General features: G+C 41.2%; 2 protein-coding genes across 6 annotated transcripts in view; one reads left to right on the top strand and one right to left on the bottom strand.

Moving 5' to 3' along the window:
- celf5a (cugbp, Elav-like family member 5a) overlaps window positions 1–25,390 on the bottom strand; it is a 296,973-nt gene that overhangs the window by 9,450 nt on the left and 262,133 nt on the right. The window contains exons 7-10 of one of the 4 annotated variants that reach the window (XM_088999949.1): window positions 22,320–22,488; window positions 6,289–6,501; window positions 4,373–4,471; window positions 2,090–2,233 (exon numbers count right to left, since the gene is read on the bottom strand). In XM_088999949.1, the coding sequence (XP_088856075.1) occupies window positions 2,090–2,233; window positions 4,373–4,471; window positions 6,289–6,501; window positions 22,320–22,488 (625 nt within the window). The remainder of the gene's footprint in view (window positions 1–2,089; window positions 2,234–4,372; window positions 4,472–6,288; window positions 6,502–22,319; window positions 22,489–25,390) is intronic. The other 3 variants (XM_088999953.1, XM_088999952.1, XM_088999950.1) reach the window with 3 other exon arrangements.
- On the top strand, window positions 17,298–21,915 carry LOC148895584 (uncharacterized). Of its 2 annotated transcripts, XM_088999954.1 has the most exons (6): window positions 17,298–17,695; window positions 18,472–18,639; window positions 19,101–19,156; window positions 19,434–19,541; window positions 19,968–20,072; window positions 20,452–21,915. In XM_088999954.1, exons 1-6 carry the CDS (start codon window positions 17,575–17,577, stop codon window positions 20,827–20,829), a joined length of 936 nt encoding a protein of 311 aa, XP_088856080.1. In that variant the 5' UTR covers window positions 17,298–17,574; the 3' UTR covers window positions 20,830–21,915. The 2 variants fall into 2 exon arrangements, with proteins under 2 accessions (XP_088856080.1, XP_088856081.1); XM_088999955.1 differs by lacking the exon at window positions 18,472–18,639 and having other exon boundaries at window positions 17,300–17,695.

Below are 25,390 nucleotides of genomic sequence, written 5' to 3'. Positions count from 1 at the left end.
CGTAGGGACAGGGTCATTCGTCGCGACTCGCAACAGCACGACATTAAACAAAATGAAACACAAATCACAGGAGGAGAGAATGCTTTGCACTAATGTATTAAACAAATAAGACTTAGATGAGGATTTAGGCAGTTTGATAGATAGTTCTGTTTCAAGCGTTTGGTCTTTATTGGGTGGGTGGGGGGCAAATATTTCGACCATTTTGCTGTTTCTTCTTTTTACCACTTGAAATCCACATTTTAGTACAATGTCAAACATATGTCAGATAATTGCTTTCAGCACAACAGGGTGTGTTACTCTGCCCACGTCAAATCTGTGCCCCCCCCCCCCCCCCCCCCACACACACACCCAACAATGAAACTGCACTTCAGAAGTTGCAAAAACGGACGCCCCGCTCTCCCCCGCATTCCTTGTTGGTCCCTTTTGCATCCAATGCAGTGTAAAACAACTCCTGTCCTTTTTGCTCAGCTTCAGTCCAGGGTCATTGCTACTTTTTTTTCTTTTTGCCTCTTTCCAGATTAATTACATTGATGTTGCCGCGCCTTCCTCGGGCGTAACATTATGTTGTAAATGCAACGTGTATACGTCAATACTGCAAATAGGTCTTCTTTCATGAATTTATATGTTATTAAATTCCCATGGGGAGGCAGAATTGCTGATCAATTTGGCCCCTGGAGTGAAAATGAATGCTGATCTATAATTGTCCTTTGCCCTCTTTGTTCCGCCTCCCCCTCCCATCACACAAACACAAACACACACATACACAGAACCAACATGGCACCTTAAGTTTGTGTAAGCCGCAGGGCAGGTTGCTCTGTGTTGGCTGACAGAGCTAAATGAGGTGTGTGGGGGTGGGGTGGGGGGCAGCGGGTGCGTAAATCAACCTCAGTAGTGAAAGTATTGACATATATTGGGGTGAACGAACGGTAATGCTGATGCAGCACCAGCAGGGCGGTGAGGTCATGCGGTTGCACGGAAACACTGATATGGATCTTGATCGACGACATCATGGCTTGTGGGGGTCTATCGTGTGCATACAGTTGAGTATGCATATTGAGCAATCGCAATGTGCGCAGGGCCGATAGCAAAAAAACGGCGTCATCAAGATGCAAGCGCAGGTCAGTCGGGGTGAAAATCGTTTTCTTCATGTCAGTTGACATCATCGTCAACCTGCCAGCATTTTTGGTGTTTGACAAATGTGCACCTTTTGTGGTGTTTTCATACAAATGTGATTCATATCAAGGGGACGTTTATTTTACTTCTGCAGGGATCTTGTAGCCGGAAATGAAACGAGTGTGACAAAAGACTCACTATTTCCATGTACTTTTTGCGAGATCTGGAAATTCAACACGGTGTTTTTGACTAATTAATTAATCATAATTTTCATGACTGGTAAAGGTACACATAGTGTAGATATGGTTGTTTGTCTATGTGTGCCCTGTGATTGGCTGGCAATCAATTCAAGGTGGCCCAAAGACGGCTAGGATAGGCTCCAGCACCCCCCACGATCTTAATGACGATTAAGCGGTCTGGAAAATGGATGGATGGATGTTTTTCAGGCATGGAAGAGATGCTCAACCAGTTCGTTTTTGGATTGTAATGACTGACAAATTACAGTAGATGGTGTCATTGCATTGCTTTGGATTTGACAACAGCATAGCTTTTCAGTAGAAGAAATAGATTACAGAGTGAAAGTGCACCAGTTTAGTAACGCCATATCTGCATATTTATGGAATAACAAATCATGATAGATGACCGTTCATGGGGTAAATGAACACCGGGTAAAAAAAAGTATTTGTGACAAAATCCTTGATTTGATTGACTTGATTTAATTCTTCTCACATTAAGTGTTTTAAGTGTTATTGTTGGTAACATGCAAATTTGGGATATTTCATGTATTTATTTATTATTATTTTTTATTTATGTATTTATTCACTCATTTATTCACTTGTTTATTTATTTATTTATTTATTTATTTATTTATTTGTTTATTTATTTAGTTTTCATTGAGTTTGAAGTACTGATAAATTGTGTTCAGTGCTAAAAGCAAGCAAGCGGGTGACTGATTAAGCATTGCTGTCGAACTCACCGAAACACTTGCTCTGGTTGGTCGCCCGGTCCATGAAGACTTTGGATGAGATGACGGTACCAAAGGGCAGAAACATCTGCATGAGTTCATTGTCGCCAAACTCTTGTGGCAGGTGGTAGATGAACAGGTTACAGCCCTCTGGACCTGGAAAAAAAAACAGACTGAGTGTTAATTATTTGTTATTTGTTTTTTATTCCTTGCAGTGCACTTTTTCAGGTCGAGTCCATGAAGATGAGTCATTTTCCTAAGGTGGGACATTAGGAAGAGGACTGAGTCCATTAGTGGTATGTGGAAAATCGGCAAGGTTACTTCTGTTTAGAGAGATTGGACGACTACCAAACCGCGGCATCTGCATAATGCTGATTAGCAAAGAGGGAATTACTTGAAAAGATATTGCAAACGACAGCACCTCACATAAAACCTGAGCAATTATGGCATTTGACACAACATATCTCAGATACGGCAGATCAAAATCAATCGCGGTACCCCTCCAACACACGTCAATAACCCCAATGAGTTTAAACATGGGTAAGACAAAGATGTTATCTCTGACCTCAGCAATCTATACTTTTGCGTCAAACTGCATCCAAAATCAATAGGATTTCTTCAATGACACAAAATCGCCAGGATGTCAAGATAAGACTGTCGACAATTCTATCCAATTGTGGTGGGAAAAGGGAAAGTGTAGACGTTTGGCAATTCACCGAAGCCACCTCGAAGATTCCAAGTCAATTGCACTTTTTGCTTTGCTATATCCCGAAATGCTTGAAAAGAAATTACGGTAACATTATTTGTCAGCAGTGGGTTTATGGTATGTACTGTATGTCCGAACAGCTAAAGTTACATATTAAAAATGTATGATACTTTTCTGTATTCAAAATAACCACCGTTTCATCTTTTTAGCTTCATACTAACAAGAAATGCAAAATGCTACCGACGAGCTAACAATTAGCATTCAGGAGGCAACATGATCAACTTTTCAGCAACAGATAGACACCAACAGTGGAGCAATGCAAGTAGACGGATAACACTGCTCATACTCATACATTATATATCCTCTGCAATGAAGGAATAATAATCTTTCTTTGACACATCACATCACCACAAGACGGTTTAATCGAAATTGTTACTATTTATGGAATGTAACTCCTGTGTCACAGACGTGTTCAAATCAATAGCATTCTCGTTTTGACATACCAGGCCATCAGTCTTCACACAGCAGGTATGACAAGTAATTGCAATGATTTCATTTGTGGCCTGAGGTATCGTGGCTATCTTGTGTTTTATACTACATTAAAAAATCAATAATATTTCTTGAACAGAATATCACAATCCCCCCAAGAAAAAAAAAACACTATGTGGGTGTGTTGAAATTTAGTAGTGGTGCGGACATTTTGTTGTGTTTGTGTTCCTTCTTCAAAGTTAAACAATAATCGCCAAAATTTGGCAACTGACAATAAAATGTGAATTACTTTATCACCAAGTTTTCGTCAATGGATGCTACAGCTTCGTGTTTGCTTTCAACATTTAGCTTGTAGTAGACGTACAAATTCCACCATGACGTCCCTGATCCACTGCTGACATGGATGCTTTGATCCTCTCCTCTTTCAACTAGAACTGCTTCATGTCATCACAAAGAGGGTACAGCAAGTCCTGAAGAATGAATGACTCTGTGTCTTTGTGTTGTCATATTTGTTTTTCAATTTTTTTTTCCCAAGATGGCGGCGCGTGAACACGCAGCGGCTCCCCTCTCTCTCCCGGCAAATTGGCGTTTTCATGTTTATGTTTGTTAAAGTAATTATAAGTGCCTTGCATGCTGGGTCCGAGAGGACAGTAATTTCATCTGTGCTGTATGTCATGCATATTAGCATATTTGACAATAAAGCTGACTTTGACTTTGAAGTGTTATATTGCCACCATTCCCAATCCCAAATAAGAACAAAATATTTCTTTAATTACAGTGGAAATAGCTCTGCTCTGTCTATACGTGTCGTTATATGTTCTATCTCACCACACAATCTCAGGACATTACCAGTGTTTTATCGCCCTCATCTTTTCGATGGACTGTTTCCATTTCCTGAGATGAGCTGTGAACAGTATACTGCATGTGGCCACTTTATTTATCTATTACACAGAAAGAGAATGAGGGGGGTAATATTCTGCTCTCGTAATATGTGCGAATGAGATGTGTACAGTGCCGAAGCAATATTGCTCTCTCATGCTCGTCGTGGTTTATAAATCTAGTGCGGATGTGTTAAAAAAAAAGTAATAATGTTTTCTCACCCTCACCTTCTCTCTGCTGCTGTTGCTGTTGCTGGATGACCTGGGGCGCTTGAGGCAAAGTCTGGCCAATGGGAGTCAGCGTGGTGGCCGGGTAGATCGCTATGAGAGGACGGGAGAGGTGTGGCGTGAAAATGTGGATGGCGGTCTAGGGGGCTATGGTCCACAACACAAGTGGAACACGTGAGCAAGATGCTCCCGGATGATGGTACCATCTCAATATGGATGAGAAGTGGGCACTGGTGTCGTGTGGGTTGCAGTTGTGGTGACTTTTTGTTGGCTGTTATTACTGCAATAACTACAGTCTTTCTCGTTTAATTCTTGCAGGAAAGAGGACAAATTGCAGACTCCATTTTAGGCCCACCGGACACTGAGGCGGTCAAAATAGAGTGAACTGTCACACAGTGCGCTGGGTTGACAACATGGTTTTCATGACACCGTTGCCCACACGTTTTGGAATTTAAATTGGAAATATGAATTTCAGGTGATCAGGATTCCAGGCTCGAGAGGTGTAAGTCAGATTCAGCTACCACCACACCGCCAGCGGTAACAATGAAATATAGGATACAAATAGCTCATTTTAGAATAATACTCAACAGTATTTATGTATCATCAGTGAGAAAGCAAAGCACAGTCTCTGTTGCAGAAAGATACTGTAAGTGCATCAAGTGACTGTGATCCAACTCAGGCGCATTCAGCCAAGTGGCTTAGTGTACACCACAGGTGTCAGGGGCCAAATCTGGCCCGCCACATCATTTTATTCGGCCCGCAAAAGCAAAACAAACTTGTGAAATTCCATGATGCATGATGCTAAAGTCCGAACCAAAATTTGAAATTGTCCTATGTAAACCACAATAACAGTCATTATTCTTGACTTCAAATTATTCATTAATTTGTTGTGTGTTCTGTATGTAATATGTGAACTTTCAATTTTGAAATAATACATATTGATTGCCATTGACTTTGACCCCTCTGGTGTACAGAGTCCCTTCAAATCAGTTGCAACTAGTGGCAAGCTAAAGCGTGTCATCCAAAGTATGAAAATGATCTTTACTGTAATACACACTGGAACACATCAAGAGTTATTATTGTCAAAGAAGCACTATTGATGTGGTGCACTTTGACTAAGAGATCATTGCTGATGTTTTTTAAATGATATAATATCAGTCAGGGTCATTGTCTGTGGTCTCTTTGGATTTTAAACAATTAACATTCATGAACTCATTCACTGCCAGACGATGTGCAAAAATGTTTCCACCAAATGAGGGCTCCCTCTAGTGGTACAACAAAGAAAAATACAGTTCTCGGATATATCAATTCATTTTCAAGAAGAAGAAAAGCATTTTATAGAAATGTATTCACTTAACTTATGCCCAATACATTGTATTTGAACCATGGATAGTTATGATAATATTAACTCATTCTTTGCCAGACGATGTGTAAAAATGTGTCCACTCGAGTGCCAGGGTATTTGGTCATTTTCACTCAAATTGCAGGTTCAACAGAATATTGAGTTTTAGGACTGGAGAGAGACTGTGTAATAGATAAATAAAGTGGCCACATGCAGTATACTGTTCACAGCTCATCTCAGGAAATGGAAACAGTCCATCGAAAAGATGAAACATTGCAGTGTAAAAAACCTTAGAGTCTCTTCTCTCATCAGAAAAAAAGGGGTTAATTCCTAAGGTATATGAGTCTGGGGTTATCTGATTTTGAAATGGGGCGGCTGTACAAACGGCAAATGCTGTCCCCTCATGCGAAGGAAAAACATTGCTGGAAGTCTGACCAGCGCTTTATCGGAACCCCCCCGCCCCGCAAGAAAAACCAAAACCCGAACAAATTCTGGAAAATACTTTCAATTCCCGAATACATTTGGGAATGGCAGTGAATGAGTTAATAACAGTGATGGGAAGATTCACCTGTGTATTGCTGTACACCGGTGAAGGCTTGCTGCAGGGTGTCGGCAGCGGTGGGGCTTTGGGTGGAGTAAGGCGGCAGGCCATTGGTGTAGACCGTCTCCACGGCAGGGTGTCCGTTGGGCTGATGAGGGATGCCGGTGAACCCATTGACGATGGGCGTGACGATGCTGGGCACGGCGGAGGTGGTGATGTTGGCTGGTGGGGAACTCAAGCCTGTAAAGGAAGAATATCACAGCAATTGGAATTAATACAAAAGTACAATTAAAAACTCTAGTTTTTAGCAGTTAAGTTACAATCTCTATACATACAATAAAAATCAAATATAAACTCAAAACTTAAAACACACACACACACACTGTCAACATTGTATTTCAAGTCTCACACAGCCATGCACATTTCCCAGCTAATGCAAGAACGCCTCCGTCACATATCTGCTATTCGTCATGACACATCAGGCAAGATGGCTGAGGAAGTGAACCTGTGAAAAATGAGGTTGTCTGCCGTGTTTGTGCGAGCCCCCGCTGCTCGACATGATGAAACTACCATGCAACTTCCGAAGGGAGGGGGGGGGGGGAAACTTGATGGAAACGATTAGAGGGTGCCCGGGGAAGCAGGTTGCGAAAACAAAAAGATGTCACTTTACTTGTGTGGGAGCGGGGGGAATAAGACACAAAACAACAGTTGGCAGTTTGACAAATGTGCCAGTCATAACATATATGGCGCATGCCTGAGAGGCAGCGGCAGGATGGTTCATGAGCAGAATCGAAATTGGTTGCTCACCCCACCCACCCCCCTTCATGCAATGCATTTTAAAAGGGCCCTCCTTGGGAAAGTGTTTCCAATTATGCCGGGAATGCCAAAGTACCCATTTTGAGGAGAATCTCACGGCGTGATGGCCTCTCTAAAAAGGGCCGCCTTCGCGGCGAAGCATCCGCGCTCGCTGAAGTACAGCTCCCGTGAGAACCACCTTTCAATCTAGAAACCTTTGCCCTGATTGGACGTGAACGAGGAGGCGGTGGGATGGGTGGGAGGCACAGAGGGGGGGGGGGGTGTGTGTAGCTTCCTTACAGCACGTCATATTCCCGGTGAGCTGGTGCCTTGGCAGAGTACCCCCATGTGAGAGGTGGTCCACATAGGGTAAACAATCACATTTGTTTCACACACACTGAGATTTATGCTAATGGTATGGTAAATATAGTGTACATCGCCACCGCTGATTAAAAGCATCTGCATATCCGTGCGGAATTGCTTTTCCTTGCTTACAGCCAAGTTCTATTTACACACATTCTCAGCATATAGCCCAAAGAAGCAAATTTGGTCATTTAAATTTAAGCTAAAATATGCACTACATAACATACATGACTGCAGGGGGTCATCCGTTCCCAACAAGTTATGTTCAAGTTGTGGTGACGTATAGATAGAATCTGAATTTCTAAGGAAGAATGCGGCATAGTTGAAAACTTAAAAACAAGCACATGAAAAACAGTAAATTTAGCTTGTGCAAATCCGTTCTCATTCAAAAAGATCAAACGCTCAAATGGCGGGTCTGTGGGAAACCGATAATCCCCAGTGAAAGGTAAAAATATCTTTTGATTTACATTTTTGTCAAAGCGATTCCTACTCATAAAGTCGATGTCATAATTTGGCGCTGACATTTTCCTGTGGATTGATCTCCCGTTGCCCCGACCTTCCTGCCTGTTGTAGGAATGCCAATGGTGGTCTGCCCCTAACACATTTGTTTGCCTCCTTGTAAAAATAAGAATAATATAATAACAATAAGTTGGGCCAAAAGTCCAAAAATATTTCATAATATTTACGAAAAAAGGTATCAGTTCAGAAACAGACAGATTCTTTCCTGACATTTTAGGGCAATAAAATATATAGTATGGTAAAAGCCATAATGTGCATACTTTGAAAGATTATTTGAAAAAGAAGGACAGATGACGGCTGAAGAAACCTTTTAATCAATGAACCACTCCTGTACGACTGAGAGCTTACACAGAAATAGTTAAAAAAAGACCACTGCTGAAATCAGCATTGAAATATTTCGAGGGACATCTCTGGTTCAATTTTGCTGTTGACCAGTGTAATCAGAACCTATTATTTATTTGAATCTACTGATGTCGTCTTCTGTTTGGAGAATCAGATGGCTTCGCAATCGCCGTAAAAATCAACAAAAAAAAAAACAAACAGGAAGAGTCATCAGCAACATGTCTTTTTGTGTTCTCTTAAGTAATTTATGAGATTAATAGAGCTATCTCAAGGACCAAATGTTTGAATTCCTAGAGGTCCAAATAATGAAGTGAAAGAGCTCCACAGACAAAGGAAAACTTACAACTGTTCACCAAGGGAATAGTTTCAGTCCAACGAGAGTGCTTGTGTCCTTTTTCTTTTTTTTATCCCCCTGAAATCCTCCAATTCCTTGCATCCTGTGGGTCTGTGATGAATTAGTCCACTGCATCCGTCCGTTCTTTGGGCAAGACCCTGGAGAATACGCTAGAGCGCTAAACTGGTGACGGTTATTCTCCTACGAATGGCCACACGCACTTCAACCCTCGCACCTTGTAATGCAGCCTCTCTGACCATCGGGTATATAGAGCGGGTCTGAGGACATTCTGTCATACTTGGGTGGGGTGTGTGGTCATTTAGGGACTTTAAGGTGCTATTACGCGAGTGCCAGGGTGTAACTTGTGGCTGAAGAGGGAGTTCATGACAAACGGGGGAAGTCTCGTTGGCTTGATCTTATTGGAGATAGCAAAGCATTAGATTGGAGTGGTGATAATGTCGAGCTACAAGAGGAGACCTTTCTGCAAAGCGCTGTCATCAAGAGGGTGGAGAAGCTACTGGAAACTACTGGTGGTCATACAGTATCTACCGTTGGGCACAATTTGGACTGACTTTAGCCATCTGAAAAACATATCTCGGCCGAAGGGTTGCGTGTTCCAAATTGATCAGGATTTATTTTCAGCAGACTCAATGATTTCATTCTGAAAGAACTCCACCAGAGGAGCTTTAAAAAGGTCCTTACCAGATCAAAAAGACCTGTACATCTTAGTCTGGTCACTTTTACTCATACTTACAGTAGCTGTGGAATATATTCTAAAATTCCGCTATTGATTGATTCATCACAGAATGTATTAAGTTTTTACTCCATTAAACAAATGGTGATTGACTATAAACTCAGCAGTTTTTCCAGGTGAGCAGTAGTGGAAACTCGAGTTAAAAAGCCAACATAGTGCATCCACATTTATCTTTTATGCTGCCCACAAGTGAAGTAAGCTGCCAACAGAACTGAAGTCAGTCCCAGGTAGTGATGGGAGAATGAAGCTTCATGAAGCAATTGTGATCGTTTTTAACTCCTCTTGATGACACTCTTAGTATAAAGATGCAGTGGATTTTTAGGACATGTCCACATTTTAAGGTGAGTACCTTTACATTCAATCCATGAGCACCACCTGGAGAAGTCAAAAGAATATCACAAGTACTGCATGAAGCTTAATTTTCCCATCACTAGTCCCAAGTATCGACAATTTTAAATTCAGTTTAAAAACGATTGTTTTTCTCCATTATTGATGATGAATGAATCCAGTAGACATTTAAACAGCTTCTTCCCCCAAGCCATTAACTCTTTGAACAGTAGCCCAAATGGAACTGTATAGTGCCTCTTTGCAATTTTTTGATGATGATACTAGTGCAGCGTGTTCGACTGGAAACAAATTCATTGCGTGTTCTACATACTTGGCAATAAAGATGATTCTGATGAAGCTCTTTTCGAGCATTGCTATCATCGATCTTTCTGAAAACGTAGTCTTGAGCTCTACCTTTGATTATCAATTTTGGAAAATTACTTTTTATTTCTCAACTTGGTTCTCAAAACGTCTGAAAGTCTACTTTTTGTCTTCAAGTTCGTCCATCCATCCATCCATCCTAATCTTATAAGTGTCTGAGAGTTTTGAAAGCCGCTTAGACTTAAAATGTATTGTAATATTGTTGCATTAGTTTTAGTCCCTGGTGCTTTCTCGTATCTTTGCGACTGCTTTATTTCCTGTATGTGATAGTTGTCCATGTGCAGCGCTTTGTTACACCTTCACCTGTTGTTAAAATGCTATACGTATGAATCAGTATGTATTGTATTGTATTGTATTGTATTGTGTTGTACAGGCTGATAAATTCCTTCCATGGAGCTCTGACGCCCTCTTCTGGCGGCTTTTGGGTGCAACATCAAGGTTTTCAGATAAACAGTACAGCAAAATACATTGACATGATGAAGGACTGCTACAATGTGTCTTTTTGTCGGTCAGGGGGGGTCCTTTCATGACATAATGTGAGGACTCGTCACCAACTCAAAAACAAGACTTCCTGAATATTCAGCGCGAGTCCTAAAACATAAAATATAGCTATATGCGGTGGAATCTTTGTAAAATACGCTCAGTAAAAGTCATTTGAAGCCATTTTACAAATTATGGACACAACTTGTCCGGAGACGTCGGTTGTCCTTTAAAGAATGTGTTTTTCCTGGCTTTGCACTTGCTGATGTGATACTGTCGTGTAATTTGAGCCCAGCTTCATATGGAAAGCACCTTGGGATAACTTATCTCTTATGAATTGGCACGCTATCAATAAAAATGGACTTTAAAGTAATGCGCTCTTCACAACCATTAGAGGATACCAACATTGAGGGGAAAAAACAGAAGAAGGTAGCTTCAAAAGGTAGTTTCCATTGTGAGGTCGCAAACGTGATGTTCATTTTATATAAGCAAATCTAGATTTACATTATTGCGAGAGGTGTGTGGAAAAAGTCTTGAGCTGTTTTTTGTTGTGATTGCTCTGCAAAAAGGAGCCTGGGCGTGCAACAAAAGTATTTATTATGCTAATTATACATTGAAATCAAGCAAGAATGGAAAGTCTGAGAGTCATTATAGCCACCAGGACTGTCTGCCGCTGGAGCAAGTAATAAGCACTCAAAACAGATGCTTTCATCGAACTGATTTAAATAGTGATGCGTGTTTTTTTTCTGAACCAAAGGGAAAACAACTCCAAATGAATAATAAAGTAGCTTTCTTCGACAAGCTGACACAACGAGAAAGCTATTCGTATTTGAATACTGATAGCTACGCGTGACAGTCCCTTTATGCGTCTTTCTGCTTATAACACATATTTAGCTGTGATGGTGTGAAAATTTGGCCAAAGGGTATTTTTTGGAGTTGTTGCATTTTTTTTGCTATCACATTTTAGTGAAGATTCAGATAAAGGTATGGATACATGAAGGACTGTGCTGTTGTCATTTCCCATTATAAAGATACATATTCTGTTAAAAAAAAACCTTTGCGGGTCGTATCGACCCTATTTATATATCCCTAATGCCCTAATGTTAGGGGGCGAAACATCCGACACCTTCAAAAAAAGTACAGATGACGGCTGAAGAAACCTTCTCATCGATGGACCACTCCTGTACGATTGAGAGCTTACGCAGACGCATTTTTACCATTATCCATCCATTTTCCCCTCATTTTCTAACATAGTCACAGGACAGTGCTTTGCATGCTTTCTCGATGCCTGCGTTTCCACAACATTTCTACTTCTCATCAAGCGGGCATCTCATGGCATGAATATGACTGTTTACAGTTCCTTGAGCATTGAAAATAACCTTGCCACATGCTGCTTCACTAAATCTAAAGACAAAGACGTTTTTGTTTGACATTTTTTGTGCGTAGAGGCACATGCGATTACCTACTTCTCGCATGCGAACAAAGATTCCTTTCATAGCTCAATCCCGCCATTTGTTGTTTTGTTTCGCTTTTATTCCTTTTGCTGCGCACCGGCGGGTGGGGAGCGGCTGACATTTTCCAAATGCATCATCGTGCATCATTGTGAGGATACACGTGCTAATCAGCGCAACCATCTGGCAAACGACGTGCGCACCGTCGGGCTTAAATGCGTGGCATCTGTTGATCAAATGGATGGTTCATTGTTTCCTGAGTAACACCCTTAACCTCTGTGGACTCGCCAACGTACTCTGGTTTTTTTTTTCGACAGAGGTGACATGCATCGTTTCAATCAAAGACCAATGTCACACGGCAAGTTTGGGTTCCATTAAAAATGATCTGAGCTTTCCGCTAATGCAGAGCACACTACGCAACTTTCAGACAGTCACCCCACCCTGCCCTGAATTATTGCATAAATGAGACCAACATGAAAGTAGAAAGCAGGAAGACATGCCCTATAAAATGATGAGGATTTGGCAAAGGTGTCAACCTCAAGGCCTTCTAACCATTAGGCAAAGGACGCAAACAAACACTGTCCACGGCAGTTCAACTTCAGGTTATTTTACATGTACAGACAAACCATATCTTTATAAAAAATTATAATCACAATAAAGATACATTTGGCAGTACAAATGAAACTTTTGGGGTCATCAGACATAAAATATGAAGCTTTTACATTGGGTGGCATTTTGTCTATCCTAAAAGGATTGATGTCACGCTTTTCGAAAAAGAGATCAAGTCAATAGTGTCAAATTGACTTGAAAAATATGACATGAAGCAGCATTCACGAATTTGTTCGGGCTTTGGTTTTTCTAGCGTGCCGATAGAGTGCTGGTCAGACCTCTGGATTATTTTTCTCTTCCGCGAGTATGCGACATTTGCCTTATGTACAGCCGCCGCCACTTGCACCTCGTAATACTGTAGACCCATGTAACTTAGGAATTAACTCTTTTTTATGATGAAAGAAGAAAGTCTAAGGTTTCTTACGCTACATTGGATGTTTATGTTGTCCTAAAATTCAATATTCTGCGGGTCCTGGAATTTGAGTGAAAATGACAAAAACCATTTGTGTGGGTTCACCATGAGACTATCACTATCGTGTGCCTTGTGATGAAAACAAGTGTGACTGATTCTTCTGACTGGAATCCTCCAGTCTTTCGGTACTGTCACACACCCTTGGCCTACTTCATATCGATGGCCTTGCATGTCATGTTATGCATCTCTTCAACGTAGTCTGAATAAGTCAGAGCCACAAGTGTGGTAAATAAAAAATATATATATCATGCAGTCGCTCCCGAGGCAGCGCGACTTATATTAATGATCAGAAGAGGAAATAAAACATTTCATATTTATGCTTGTCCTTGAAATCTCACACAAAAGCCCGGCTTTCTGTGAAGGATTAATGGTACACTATGCTGAATAATAAAAGGTAATCAGTAGGCGGCAGCATACACACAAACATGCACACACAGGCATACACACACACACACACACACACACACACACACACACACACACACACACACACACACACACACACACACGCACACGCACACACACACACACACACACACACACACACACACACACACACACACTAACACACACGCACACACACACACACATCCACACACGTTCACGCACAAGCAGATAACATGCTTGTCTTGAAGGGAGATAAATGGTGCAACTTCATGCACATCAGATTCACGCTCACGATCTCTCCTCATCGCACTGCAAATATATATTCGCTGCCAGAGTATTAGGTACACATGCACATTCTCACATCACCCAATGTCAAAAATATATAGCCTCGCATACCAATTTAAGACATCTTAACTGATTTTTATAGTGCGAGAGAGAAGAAAAAAAACATAATTAACATTTGTATATTTATTGGAGTACCAAGTCTAACCGGTGAAAGGCAGGATATAATTGTAGGGATAGAACAAAGAAAATATGTTGTCTAGATTAACCTAGTGGTTAATCTAGTCATTAATCATGACTAAAGCTAAAAATGATTAATTATACTACAAAAAAACTACAAAAGCAGTTGTAAAGACTTGACATTTTACTGTGTCAAATTACTAATCTGGCTAAATTCTCCTGTGAGCTTTTGGTCGCTACCTGATGAGCAACCATTCCATTTTAGGTTGCACAAAAAAAAACAGAACTGGATTTTTTTCCCAGGTGCTAAAACAGATGAGAAACTTGATTAGATGATTAAGTAAATTGACTCAAATTACACTGAACAGGTTAACATTAAATGATTAAATGTTTGTTTGGTCAAGTTCAATTTTTGTGAGTTGTATTAGAAGGGCACATGTGAAGACATGTATGATGACTGTAAGACAGTTGTGAGGTGTGCTGTCGGTGTGACGGAGGAATTCAAAGTGGAGGTGGGAGTCCACCAGGGGTCAGCTCTGAGCCCCTTCTTATTTGCTATGGTTATGGACAGGCTGACAGACGATGTTAGACAAGAATCTCCTTGGACCATGATGTTTGCAGATGACATTGTGATCTGTAGCGAGAACGGGGAACAGGTGGCGGAGAAACTAGAGATGTGAAGGTATGCCCTGGAAAGGAGAAGAATGAAGATCAGTCGTAGCAAGACGGAATATATGTGTGTGAATGAGAGGGATCCAAGTGCAAGGGTGATTCTACAGGGAGAGAGATAAAGAAGGTGGAGGATTTTAAGTACTTGGGGTCAACTGTCCAGAGCAATGGAGAGTGTGGAAAAGAGGTGAAGAAGCGTGTCAAGGCAGGCTGGAGCGGCTGGAGAAAAATGTCAGGTGTGATGTGTGATAGAAGGGTTTCAGCTAGGATGAAAGGAAAAGTGTATAAAACTTTGGTCAGACCAGCCATGATGTTTGGACTGGAGACGGTGCCACTGAAGAAAAGACAGGAAGCAGAGCTGGAGGTAGCAGAGCTGAAGATGTTGAGGTTTTCTTTGGGAGTGACCAGGTTGGATAGGATCAGGAATGAGTACATTAGAGGGAGAACTCATATTAGAGGCTTTGCAGAGAAAGTCAGAGAGGCCAGACTGAGATGGTTTGGACATGTCCAGAGGAGAGAGAGTGACTATATCGGCAGAAGGATGCTGAGCCTTGAACTGCCAGGCAGGAGACCAAGAGGAAGGCCGAAGTGGAGGTTTATGGATGTGGTCAAAAAGGACATGAAGGTAGCTGGTGTGAGAGAAGAGGATGCACAAAACCGGGATTGACATTAATTCACTGTGGCGACCCCTGAAGGGAAAAGCCGAAAGGAAAAGAAGAAGGATTAGAAGGGCACAATCTGAAGGGAATGAATGCTCTATTTATAATGTGCCGAATTAGCACAATGCAGTGTGGTTGGGGCTTGACACTGCCAGAGGTGATTTTTTTCAGAATTTTGGTGCATTTGTTCAACTTGGTTTTCTAACATATCTTGTTGTCATTTATTTTTTGCATGCCGGTTGTGTGTGTGTCCCTCATGGAATAAATTCTGTCATATTTTTGGCTCCAACTCCTTGCTAACCTTTTTTCATGCCCACTTCATTAAATCGATGTTTGGTTTATGTCAGTGCGGACCAAGCAGTGTTAGAGAAGGCGTGTTTTTTCCCATTAGTTACTTTTTACTTTCTATTGATTTTTTAAATCACACTGAATTGTGAGTTTTTTTCTTGATATTGGCTGTTTTTAATCATACTTAATTGTGTGTTTTTCGAGCAGGTTTAGTTGTTTTTGTTTGACTTTATACTGCACAGCAGCTTGACTGTGGTGAACCACATTCACGCTAATGCCCATCTTTGCATAATTGGTGTTGTATCTCTTTTATTGTATTATTGCATTCCATCAATTGAAAATCAGTGTGTAGAGTCTGTAGACAATAAAATATGAAATGTAGCTACATGCTGAATTCTGCTGTGAGTAAATCCATCATTACTTCAGTCTTTTATGAATCAGACCTTCTGATAGGTCAGACACATCCCACAGCGGACACTTGATCGATGTGATTGATCTGATGATTTGCATCTTCTCTTTTGGCTCTTACAGCGAGTGCACATGCAGTTAAATGTAAACATGGGGCAGCATTTCCCTTTATGTACAGTGCACTTTTTCATTTACACACATAGACATACACACACACACGCGCGCACACACACATTAGACCCTCTTGGCTTGGCATGTTTGATAAAAAAAGTGGCTAATTGGGGTCATGTTGCATTGATTCTGTCTCTTCTGTAAATTCAAATTCAACGACTGTACTGAATTAAATGAGCCAGGACCACCATGGATTGCGGCAAATAAAAGACAAACGGCCTTTCTCGCATGGAGGCGAATGGAATTTCAATTTCAGAGACGGGCACGCTCGCACACACACACACACACACACACACACACACACACACACACACACACACACACACACACACACACACACACACACACACACACACACACACACACACGCACGCACGCACACACATATACACGCACACACACAAACAAAAGATGAGGGAAATAATAACTTGATGAACTGCAGCAAGCTTGATCCAGGAATCTAAAGCTTGTGATCACGTCACTGGCTGACACTGATTGGTTAAAAGTTCGCAGAGGCTGACAAATCATTGGTGCTGCGGTGTTGACAAAGTAGGTGAGTGGGGCACAACAAAGATTTGGATGCTGTATTTTATTTCTCGTCATGCTTTTGCAGAGTGAAGATTCTCTTCCCTCCCCAACTCTCTCTCTCTTTCTCTCTTACTCTCTCCTCTCTCTCGGAAAAGAAGCTGAATAAGCGAAACCAATTCACGAGGTGTTAAGTAATTCTAAGTCGCTCCCTTCCCAAATCTTTGTACAGTATACCACCTCAATTCAGGATCGCTGTGTCTTTATAGAGGAATACTTTCAGATTGAATAAAGCAGGTGCAGTGCTCTTTTGGATTTGAGGCAACCCACTCACAATTGGTAATGTTAGGTTTAGCATGATGAGTCTTCAAAGTGGCACAATGAATAAATGGTGATTGTTTTGCAGTATTTTCAACCCAAAAAATTGCGAGCTGCCAAATTGATCCCCCTAGTTCTGGTCATCATATGGCATATGAGGACCAGAGGGAGGGGTGACACCACCTTCGCCCTCAGCCTCCTTCTCCCATCATCCTTTGACCTGATCACATCATGAGCAGCCACATCCTCCCAATTCACTCGCAAGTGCAGACACAGGCACACATGAAAGTTGCATCAAATCGCGTATGGGCAAATTGTCCAAATAGAGTTGCCGTATTACTTTCGCTGCAGCGCTACTTCCGTGTACATTTTGGGCGTCACGAACAATTATTAAATTGTTACTGTGTTTACATGAACCCATTGTAACTAATTTACTGGACTATATTTTAATTTGGTAAAAATCAGCGTCCGGAAAACACTGTGTCGTTGAACTATTAAGTTCCGCAAGATAGCTTCGTGTAGCTTAGCTAGCTGCGAGCAAGGCGACGCGTTTCGCTGGAAACAGATCAAGTTTTGTACGTACTTGTCACGTCGTGGCAATGTGTGCGATCAGTGTGAAAGAGGAGTACGAAGAGGAACTGTGTCGTTTAAAAGAGAACGAGGGACACCGTTTTTCGTCAGACGCTGTAGTCAAGACTCGCGTTGCGTCGCACAGAGCAGGTTGGTTATGTGTTCTTACACAACAGGGACCCCTTCCCCTTTTTTCTTAACCAAATTCATCGTCGTGGAAATGTTTACATATGAACGGGACTGAAATGTAATTAATTTTGATAGAGACTTGCTGCTTTCAAAATCGTAATATGATGATGGTGAAATTGTGACAATTGCGATATTGCTCTTGTTACATCCCTACTCTGGATTGATATTATATCCGAAAGTCCTGATATGACAGCCAATTGAAATACAATGCTTGCTGTGCGTGTTTTCGAGTTGTTTTTGATAAGAATTCATCGATCTAAAAAAGAAAACTATGTGTCATACCAAGCACGATGTCATCTGTACTATGCTGTGTTGATGGTGGCTTGTGGTACAATGAATAACACATCAATTACAATATTTGTTGTTCTGAAACCTGCTTATTTTGTTCTTTTACACTGAACAGCTCAAATAGCTTTGAAATGTTGCCAAAAACATCCATCACCAATAATGCCCACAAACGAAAATATTTATTTTTCTTTTCTTTCTTTGTTTTCATTTTATTATATTATAAAAATGGTTACACAGTTGTATTGTTGAATACATTACTAGTCCTTACATGTTTTATATAACTCACCTAGTTTTTTATTTTCAAATGGAACCACTCCAGCATATTACCAGACATATAAGTGATCTGTATGCTGTTTTTTTCTTCTTTTCATTGACAGTATGGACCTGTGAAAACTGTAAATTGAAAAAAAAAAATAATGCCCACAAAAATCTTTTTTGTTTGTCTTCAGGCCACACAAAAAAGCACCGGGACCCTCAGCGCCCTTCTATTAAAAAAGAAGAAGAGCCTGGTCACCAGTGTGCAAAATCACATGCAGATAGTGTCTTAGCTCCGCGATCAAATTGTGACATATCGTCACACCCTTCTGATAGTGACACTGATGATGAACACTCAAAAGGTGATGTGATATGTCATGCTGAAAATGTTCTTCGTGTGACCAAACCCGGCAGTGTATTGCGGTAATGGCGTTGACTGTGACACCTTTTGCTTGCTCAGTTGGTGTTAAAAGATTCTCTGGTGAGGGACATTTGGGAACACACAGTGGAGAGAAACATTTTCCCCTGGCAATTTGTGGTAAATTATTCTGTTTTAAGGGGTTGAAAAAAGTATATGTTCTTTGCCAAGAAGACGTCTTATGTACTCAAGAAGAATGGTGCAAGGACTTTGATTCGAATTGCAGGGAAGAAACAGTCCAGTTACAAAATGTCTAGTGCTTTCGTAGATGAGCACGGGCTGGTGTATTTTAAAACTGGAGAACAAAACTGAAAAATTTGGACTCCCAATAGTTTGAGGATTGGAAAATCGTACTCCATCAATCTGTTTTCTGGTAATTATTAATCTTTTATCTGCCTTTCACAGGTTTCATTCATTACACTGGAACCACATCCAGCACTGGCATTGGATGTGGAAAGAAAGTAAGAACCTGCTTTTCAAGTAAGATGTACAGTTTATAGTTATTGTTTATCCGAATATTATTTTTTATACATTTTCAAAAACGATATCATATCCCGCTGTTACATGAATTGTATACTAATCTGACATTGTTTGGATTACTGTGAAAATCCTTTGGGTTATTGAGAAGAACAACATGAATGATAAAACATGACAAATATCAACACGCCACCAAGTAGGCACTTTATGTGTGGATGTTTTGGATTTTGGTAATTCTATTTTATTTTGCGTTTCTGACAGAACAAAACTGACCCTGAAAATGTAACCGCAATCTCCAAAATCGATGATGAAGACAACGATGGGATTGATTCCGCCACCTCCAGGAAAGAACTATCCGTGTGCGAAATTGTAAGAATGCATTTGATCACACAATCGCAATCATTGACAAAAATTGCAAATAGAAAAAATATACTACAATAATGGCAAGTGTTCAATTTACCGAAGCAAAGACTATTATATCTCCATTCGAATTCCAAGTTAGCATTTCACTTTTTCTGCTATTTGGAAGATTTTTTTTTCTGTTAACCTTGACGTGAAATCTTTGGTAGAGGTTGGGGAGGGGTCAAAAAAATCTGACATTAAGACATAGGTCAAATTAATAGTGGAAAAAGTCTAGAAATGGTTGTTACATTTGTGTGTTTTTTTAGTTGACCCTTGGACAACATTGAATCAGGAGTGGTTAAAAATGCTAATTTTACAAACATATTTAACTAGTTATGAATGACGAAGTGTTTGCAAGCTAAGAAATGAAACACATTTTTTTGTCTCTTTCAGAACACAAAGGAGCAGAGTTCTCTCTCCCTGGAAACGTTAAATGTAAAGCAGCATCAGCCAGCAGATTCATTTTCTTACACCGAAGAGGCTTTTGTGTGTCAAATGGTAATCATGTATTTCATTAAATAGATTGGGATCATTCTTGAGAGTTTTGAAAGGCGCTTATAAATGAAATGTATTATTATTATTATTATTATTACTAAAAAAAAGTGCTATACATCGATACGGTTTAAAGTGAACATAGTGTTCAAACCTAAAATGGCAGGTGTTTGTGACAAGAAAAGTGAGACAAAGGAAATAAATCAATTTCAAATGAGGATGCCAAAATAATTAATAAGTGTGGCTTTGATGCAAATCAACCAATCAAATTAAAATTCTTGCATGCATTCTTGGTGCACATCCGCCACCATTTACAATGCCTCGGATTAACCCCAACCAAAGTTCAGATGCTCTAATAGACTTCTAATATTTTTTTCCCCCACAGCGCAAACCACAGTCCGGAGAGAGCTTCCATAGCAGAGAGCTGCCACAACATCAGAGGGATCTCATCGTTGAAAGGTATCAGTCGGGAGAAGGCTACAAAAAAATTTCCAAGGCATTAAGTATACCATGGAGTACAGTGAAGAGCGTCATCGTCAAGTGGAGAAAAAATGGCACCACGGTCCCGTTACCGAGAACCGGACGGCCCTCCAAAATTGACGAAAAGACAAAAAGAGAACTGGTCAAGGAGGCTGTGAGGAGGCCGACAGCAACACTGAAGGAGCTGCAAGAATTCTTGGCAAGTACTGGCTGTTCGGTACATGTGACAACAATCTCCCGTCTCCTTCATATGTCCGGACTCTGGGGTAGGGTGGCAAGATAAGGCGCAAAGCCTTGACTCAGTATTTTGCGCCAATGTTTGCTTCAAGGTCCATGCAGGTGTGTTTATTATGTTTGATTGGGAGTGATGGACATGGACTCTACATCTTTTTTCAAAGAGACCCGAACCCCAATCTATACTCTTCCAACGAGCCGCACTATTTGAGAATTGTTTATAAACCAAACACTGGTACACTCAAGAGAACAAATTATATTTTGGTCTTTTACATGTATAGCACTTTTCCACCATTTATGAAAAACAATGCACTACCGCCAGGGGTGTCAAACTCATTTTTTGCCACGGGCCACATTGTAGTTTCAGTTTCCTCTCAAGGGCGGGTATGAATTTGGGGAAACCATTAGAATGTTTCATCCCCTCCACATATTACTTACAGTATGCACGACAAATTAATAAATACAGTAAAGTCTCGTTATATCGATATCGGTTATATCGATAGTACCGCTTATTACGATACTATTTCTATGAACGCAAGGAGAAAATTACATGCGCGCAAGGTCGGATATATCGATAGTCCCGGTTATATCGATATTTTTCGGACTCCCGAGAATATCGATATAACGAGACTTTACTGTAATTACTTTTCAAATCTGAAGTCAAGAATAATGACTGTTATTGTGATTTAAATACAACAATTTGAAATTTTACTTCTGGCTTTAGCAAGCATCATGGAATTTCACGAGTTTGATTTGCTTTCGCGGGCTGAATAAAATGGTGTGGGGGGCCAGATTTGGCCCCTGGGCCTTGACTTTGACACCTGTGCGCTTTATGCTGACTTTGAGCATGTGATGGTGGAGCATCAAGACCAACTCGGCAGGGTCAATATCTTGCTGAAGGATACTTTGACATCGCCACAAGGGCCCGGGGATCGAACCCACAACTTCCAGGTTGGGCGTGGCCCACTCGATGCCACTCCCCTTGTGTTGTTTCCTTGGTTACGTTTGACGACTCTCCAAGTGCGAATTTGTTTTTGGCCTTGGTGTACGCTGTAATATTATTTCTTTTTAATTTGTAAAATAATATATCCATGCGAAAACATGTAATATTGTGAATAAACCTTTTTTTATTTTACACCTTGTGGATCTTTTTTTTAATTCCTTGCCACGTTTTTATTAATTCCAGAGGCAAACGCCTTAAGGGACGTGCCAACATGTCAATCATTATTTACATTTAAGTTTTAGATGTACTGCCACCTATTCACATGAAATCCCTGAGTGTGTAATGATACCTAATTCCACTGCTTATTTAGTTAACACATATACACACACACACACGCACGCACACACACGCACACACACACACACACATTCAAAGCATTCCCTTGTGTATCAGCCAAAATGTTGCTGCAAAAAAAGGCCCATACAATAAAGATGGCATTCCAAGTTGCTGACTACGACAGAAGTACAACCACACAGACACACACAGACACACCACACAAAGGGACCGAAGGAGAGGGAATAAAACGGAGTGCTCACCCAAGGCTTGATGAAACTCACCCGACACCGGGGTCATGGGGGTGGGTGGCAGGCTGTTGATGTTGAGCGCCCCCATCTGATGGATCTGCGTGGCGGGGAAGGCGGCCACGCTCGGCGTCAGGTAACCGCCGTGGCTTGCTGCCATGATGGCCGCCTGCTGCTGCATGAGCTGAAGAAGAGGGACATGGTGGGCCGGGGGTGCGGGTGCCCAGGTGAGGGGAATGGGTGTGGGGGGGATTTAGGGGACAGATGGTAATTGGCAAAATATAGTATGTGGGCAAGGGCGGGAGCGGGGATGTGTGCGTCGAGGTTGATGGATGGAGAGCGGAGGGGAAATGGAAAGTGGAGCAGAGTAGAAGAAAGGGAAGCGGGAAGAAAAGAGAAGCCTGTCAGCCTATGTTTAGTGCATCTGTCTGGGCTGGCAGCAGGAAGCCTGTCACCAGCTGCTCTCGCTCTCATACAAATCAAGACGTTGACATGTGCACATTATCTGCGCGCTCAGGGAACAGGCAAAGTTTGCACAAGGAGTTGAAGTCTTGCTCTCCTTTGCAAACTTCACCGCAACATACAGTCAACCGCTCACTCTTTCACAGTTTTCATGTACCGCTAGTACTAATTGCTTTGTATTTATTGATGATGTGACTGATGAGAAAGCCATCACTGTTTTGGGAATGTGGGTGGAAACCTGAATACCCAGAAAAAAACCAGGAAGGCACGGAGAGAGCATGCTCACTTCATATAAGAAGGCTGGACCCGGAATCATTATTGTAGAATTGTATGCATTGATTTCAAAGTCATCTCGATAGATTGTGTCATTTCACTTGACTATGTGGCCAAAAATAAATCACTTAAAGGACAACCGACATCTCCGGACAAGTTGTGTCCATAATTTGTAAAATGGCTTCAAATGATTTCTACTGAGCGTATTTTACAAAGATTCCGCCGCATGTAAGCTATATTTTACGTTTTAAGACTCGTGCTGAATAATCCGGAAGTCTTGTTTTTGAGTCCGTACTGAAGGAACGCCCCTGACCGACAAAAAGGACACATTGTAGCAGTCCTCCCATCACATCTATGCTTGTTTGCTTTGCATTTTACAAATTATGGACCCAACTTGTCCGGAGACGTCGGTTGTCCTTTAACGTTGAACTCTCTTGCCGCTGTTCTATTTCTGTTTCCGACAGTGTAACCAATCGCTTAAAGTTTGAACTCTACGTTGTAAGCCTGTCTCCAGAAAGGAGCCATTTTGGGGTTGAAATAGTGCTGTAATGACCACACACAAGGCACAATCGGATTTTAAGGAGCACTGTGAGATTAGGCATCTATTAGGTTTGCCTTGTAGTGGTAAAAGTATGGTACTAATATTCACAATTTCGAGAAATGTTTTTTTTTTTTTGGTTTTTAGCTTCGAAGGGATGTGATTTACATGGCCACTGTAAACCTAATGCATTGAAGAGAAGTGAGGGGTTGGGTTGGAGCGGGGAGGGAAGGTTATTACTGTGCAGGGCAACAGTGCATGCATGCAATTATGTAAGTAAACACAGTGGGCTACGTTTTGATGGAAGCTACGTTCGTCTGATGCTAAGCAGAAATGGAGGGTGAATGAAGGCCTATTGATTTTCATCTCCGGGCAGACGGAGGTGTTGTCCGGTAGGTGGAAATTTACTACAAAATTTCGTGACACATCTACTGAATCACTAACATACTCAGGATTCAGAGTTGCAAGTTATGACTGCTTAAAAATACACATTTATTGATTCATGCCTGGATTCATTAAAACTACGCTTTTTTTTGTTTGAGGGGGGGGGGGGGGGGGGGGTCAAAAGCATGTTTGCTCTTTACAGAATAGATTTTTACATTTCAGGCAACACATAGCAACCATTAGAAAGTAGAATGAAATGCATTATGTGTATATGTGTGTGTGTGTGTGTGTGTGTGTGTGTGTGTGTGTGTGTGTGTGTGTGTGTGTGTGTGTGTGTGTGTGTGTGTGTGTGTGTGTGTGTGTGTGTGTGTAGAGAAGGGAATGTGGGGGTCAATGATGTGGCCTAAAAGACTGGATAGCATGGCAACGAAAGGCCCCAATTTGTTCATGCCATGCTGCTAAGCATACCGATTTCTCGTATATGCATGTGAAAGCGGGAGTATGGAAGTTTTTTTTCTTTGAGATATCCTTGATATTCAGCTCCACGTACAAGTACCAGTATATTCTTTGCCCTCACTCGTAAGACATTTCAGATAACTGGTAAAACGATTGGGCCGACTAGCAACACAAAATGTTAGCGAGTGCCCAGTTTTTCCTCTTGATTAATTTAAAGTTATGATCTAAAACGTCAAAGTTGTCCTACTCGTCTTCAAAAATTCCAATTGAAGCCAGGGAATGGAAAAAAAAATGGTTACAGCTGAACCGCCAACGTACCTCAAAAGACCTAACAAAACTCTGTTTATTGTAATCATTTCCAATAAAATGGCCGCCAACTATGGCAAATAACACAGTAAGAGCATTTATTGATTGAAAAACATGAACAAGTTATGAAGTAGATATACTATTCGGGAATACAATATGAAGAAAGAAAACATGATTTATCAGTCATGAAAACAAATAACTGCAGACTTCCCTCTTCATCTCCGAAAACATTCAGTTGGCAAATGTTACTGGCTATAGGCGACTGCCAGCGCCGCCGGCAAAGCCAACTGTCATCAATTTAGGATGTACCGCGCCCCAAAGCCATTTACGATCATCTTTCCAACTGTTGGCCTTGAACTCTGCCATAATTTTGATGCCATTACGGATGATTGCCCAAATCATTACGTGCCAATTCGGAGTCTTGTCTGAGCTTTGTCTGGGAGATTCCCTTTCCAACGTGAGAGACAATTTCAACCTTCAGAGACAGCGAGCTTTTCTTCCATTTACCAGACATGCTTTCAGACTCCGGCCTCCGGAAATAGAACAATGTACGAATCGATCAGTTGCGTTGCTGTGAAACCGAGGGGAATCTCACGCTTTATGTTTTCTTCATAAGCAAGGTCGCAATTAGCTTCCTTGTAAATTCGTGGTCACAAAGGCCTTTTTG

Source organism: Hippocampus bargibanti, linkage group LG07 (genome assembly GCF_051943395.1).
Source record: "Hippocampus bargibanti isolate YZ-2025 linkage group LG07, ASM5194339v1, whole genome shotgun sequence".
Taxonomy (NCBI): domain Eukaryota; kingdom Metazoa; phylum Chordata; class Actinopteri; order Syngnathiformes; family Syngnathidae; genus Hippocampus; species Hippocampus bargibanti.
Note: the sequence above shows the minus strand (reverse complement) of the source record. Positions and strands in the feature narration are given on the sequence as shown.

Coding starts and splice junctions, on each gene's coding strand:
- LOC148895584 (XM_088999954.1), top strand. CDS start 17,575: ATGTGTGCGATCAGTGTGAAAGAGGAGTACGAAGAGGAACTGTGTCGT. Junction 18,640..19,100: donor TGATGATGAACACTCAAAAG/GTGATGTGATAT, acceptor TGCCTTTCACAG/GTTTCATTCATTACACTGGA. Junction 20,073..20,451: donor AGGCTTTTGTGTGTCAAATG/GTAATCATGTAT, acceptor TTTCCCCCACAG/CGCAAACCACAGTCCGGAGA.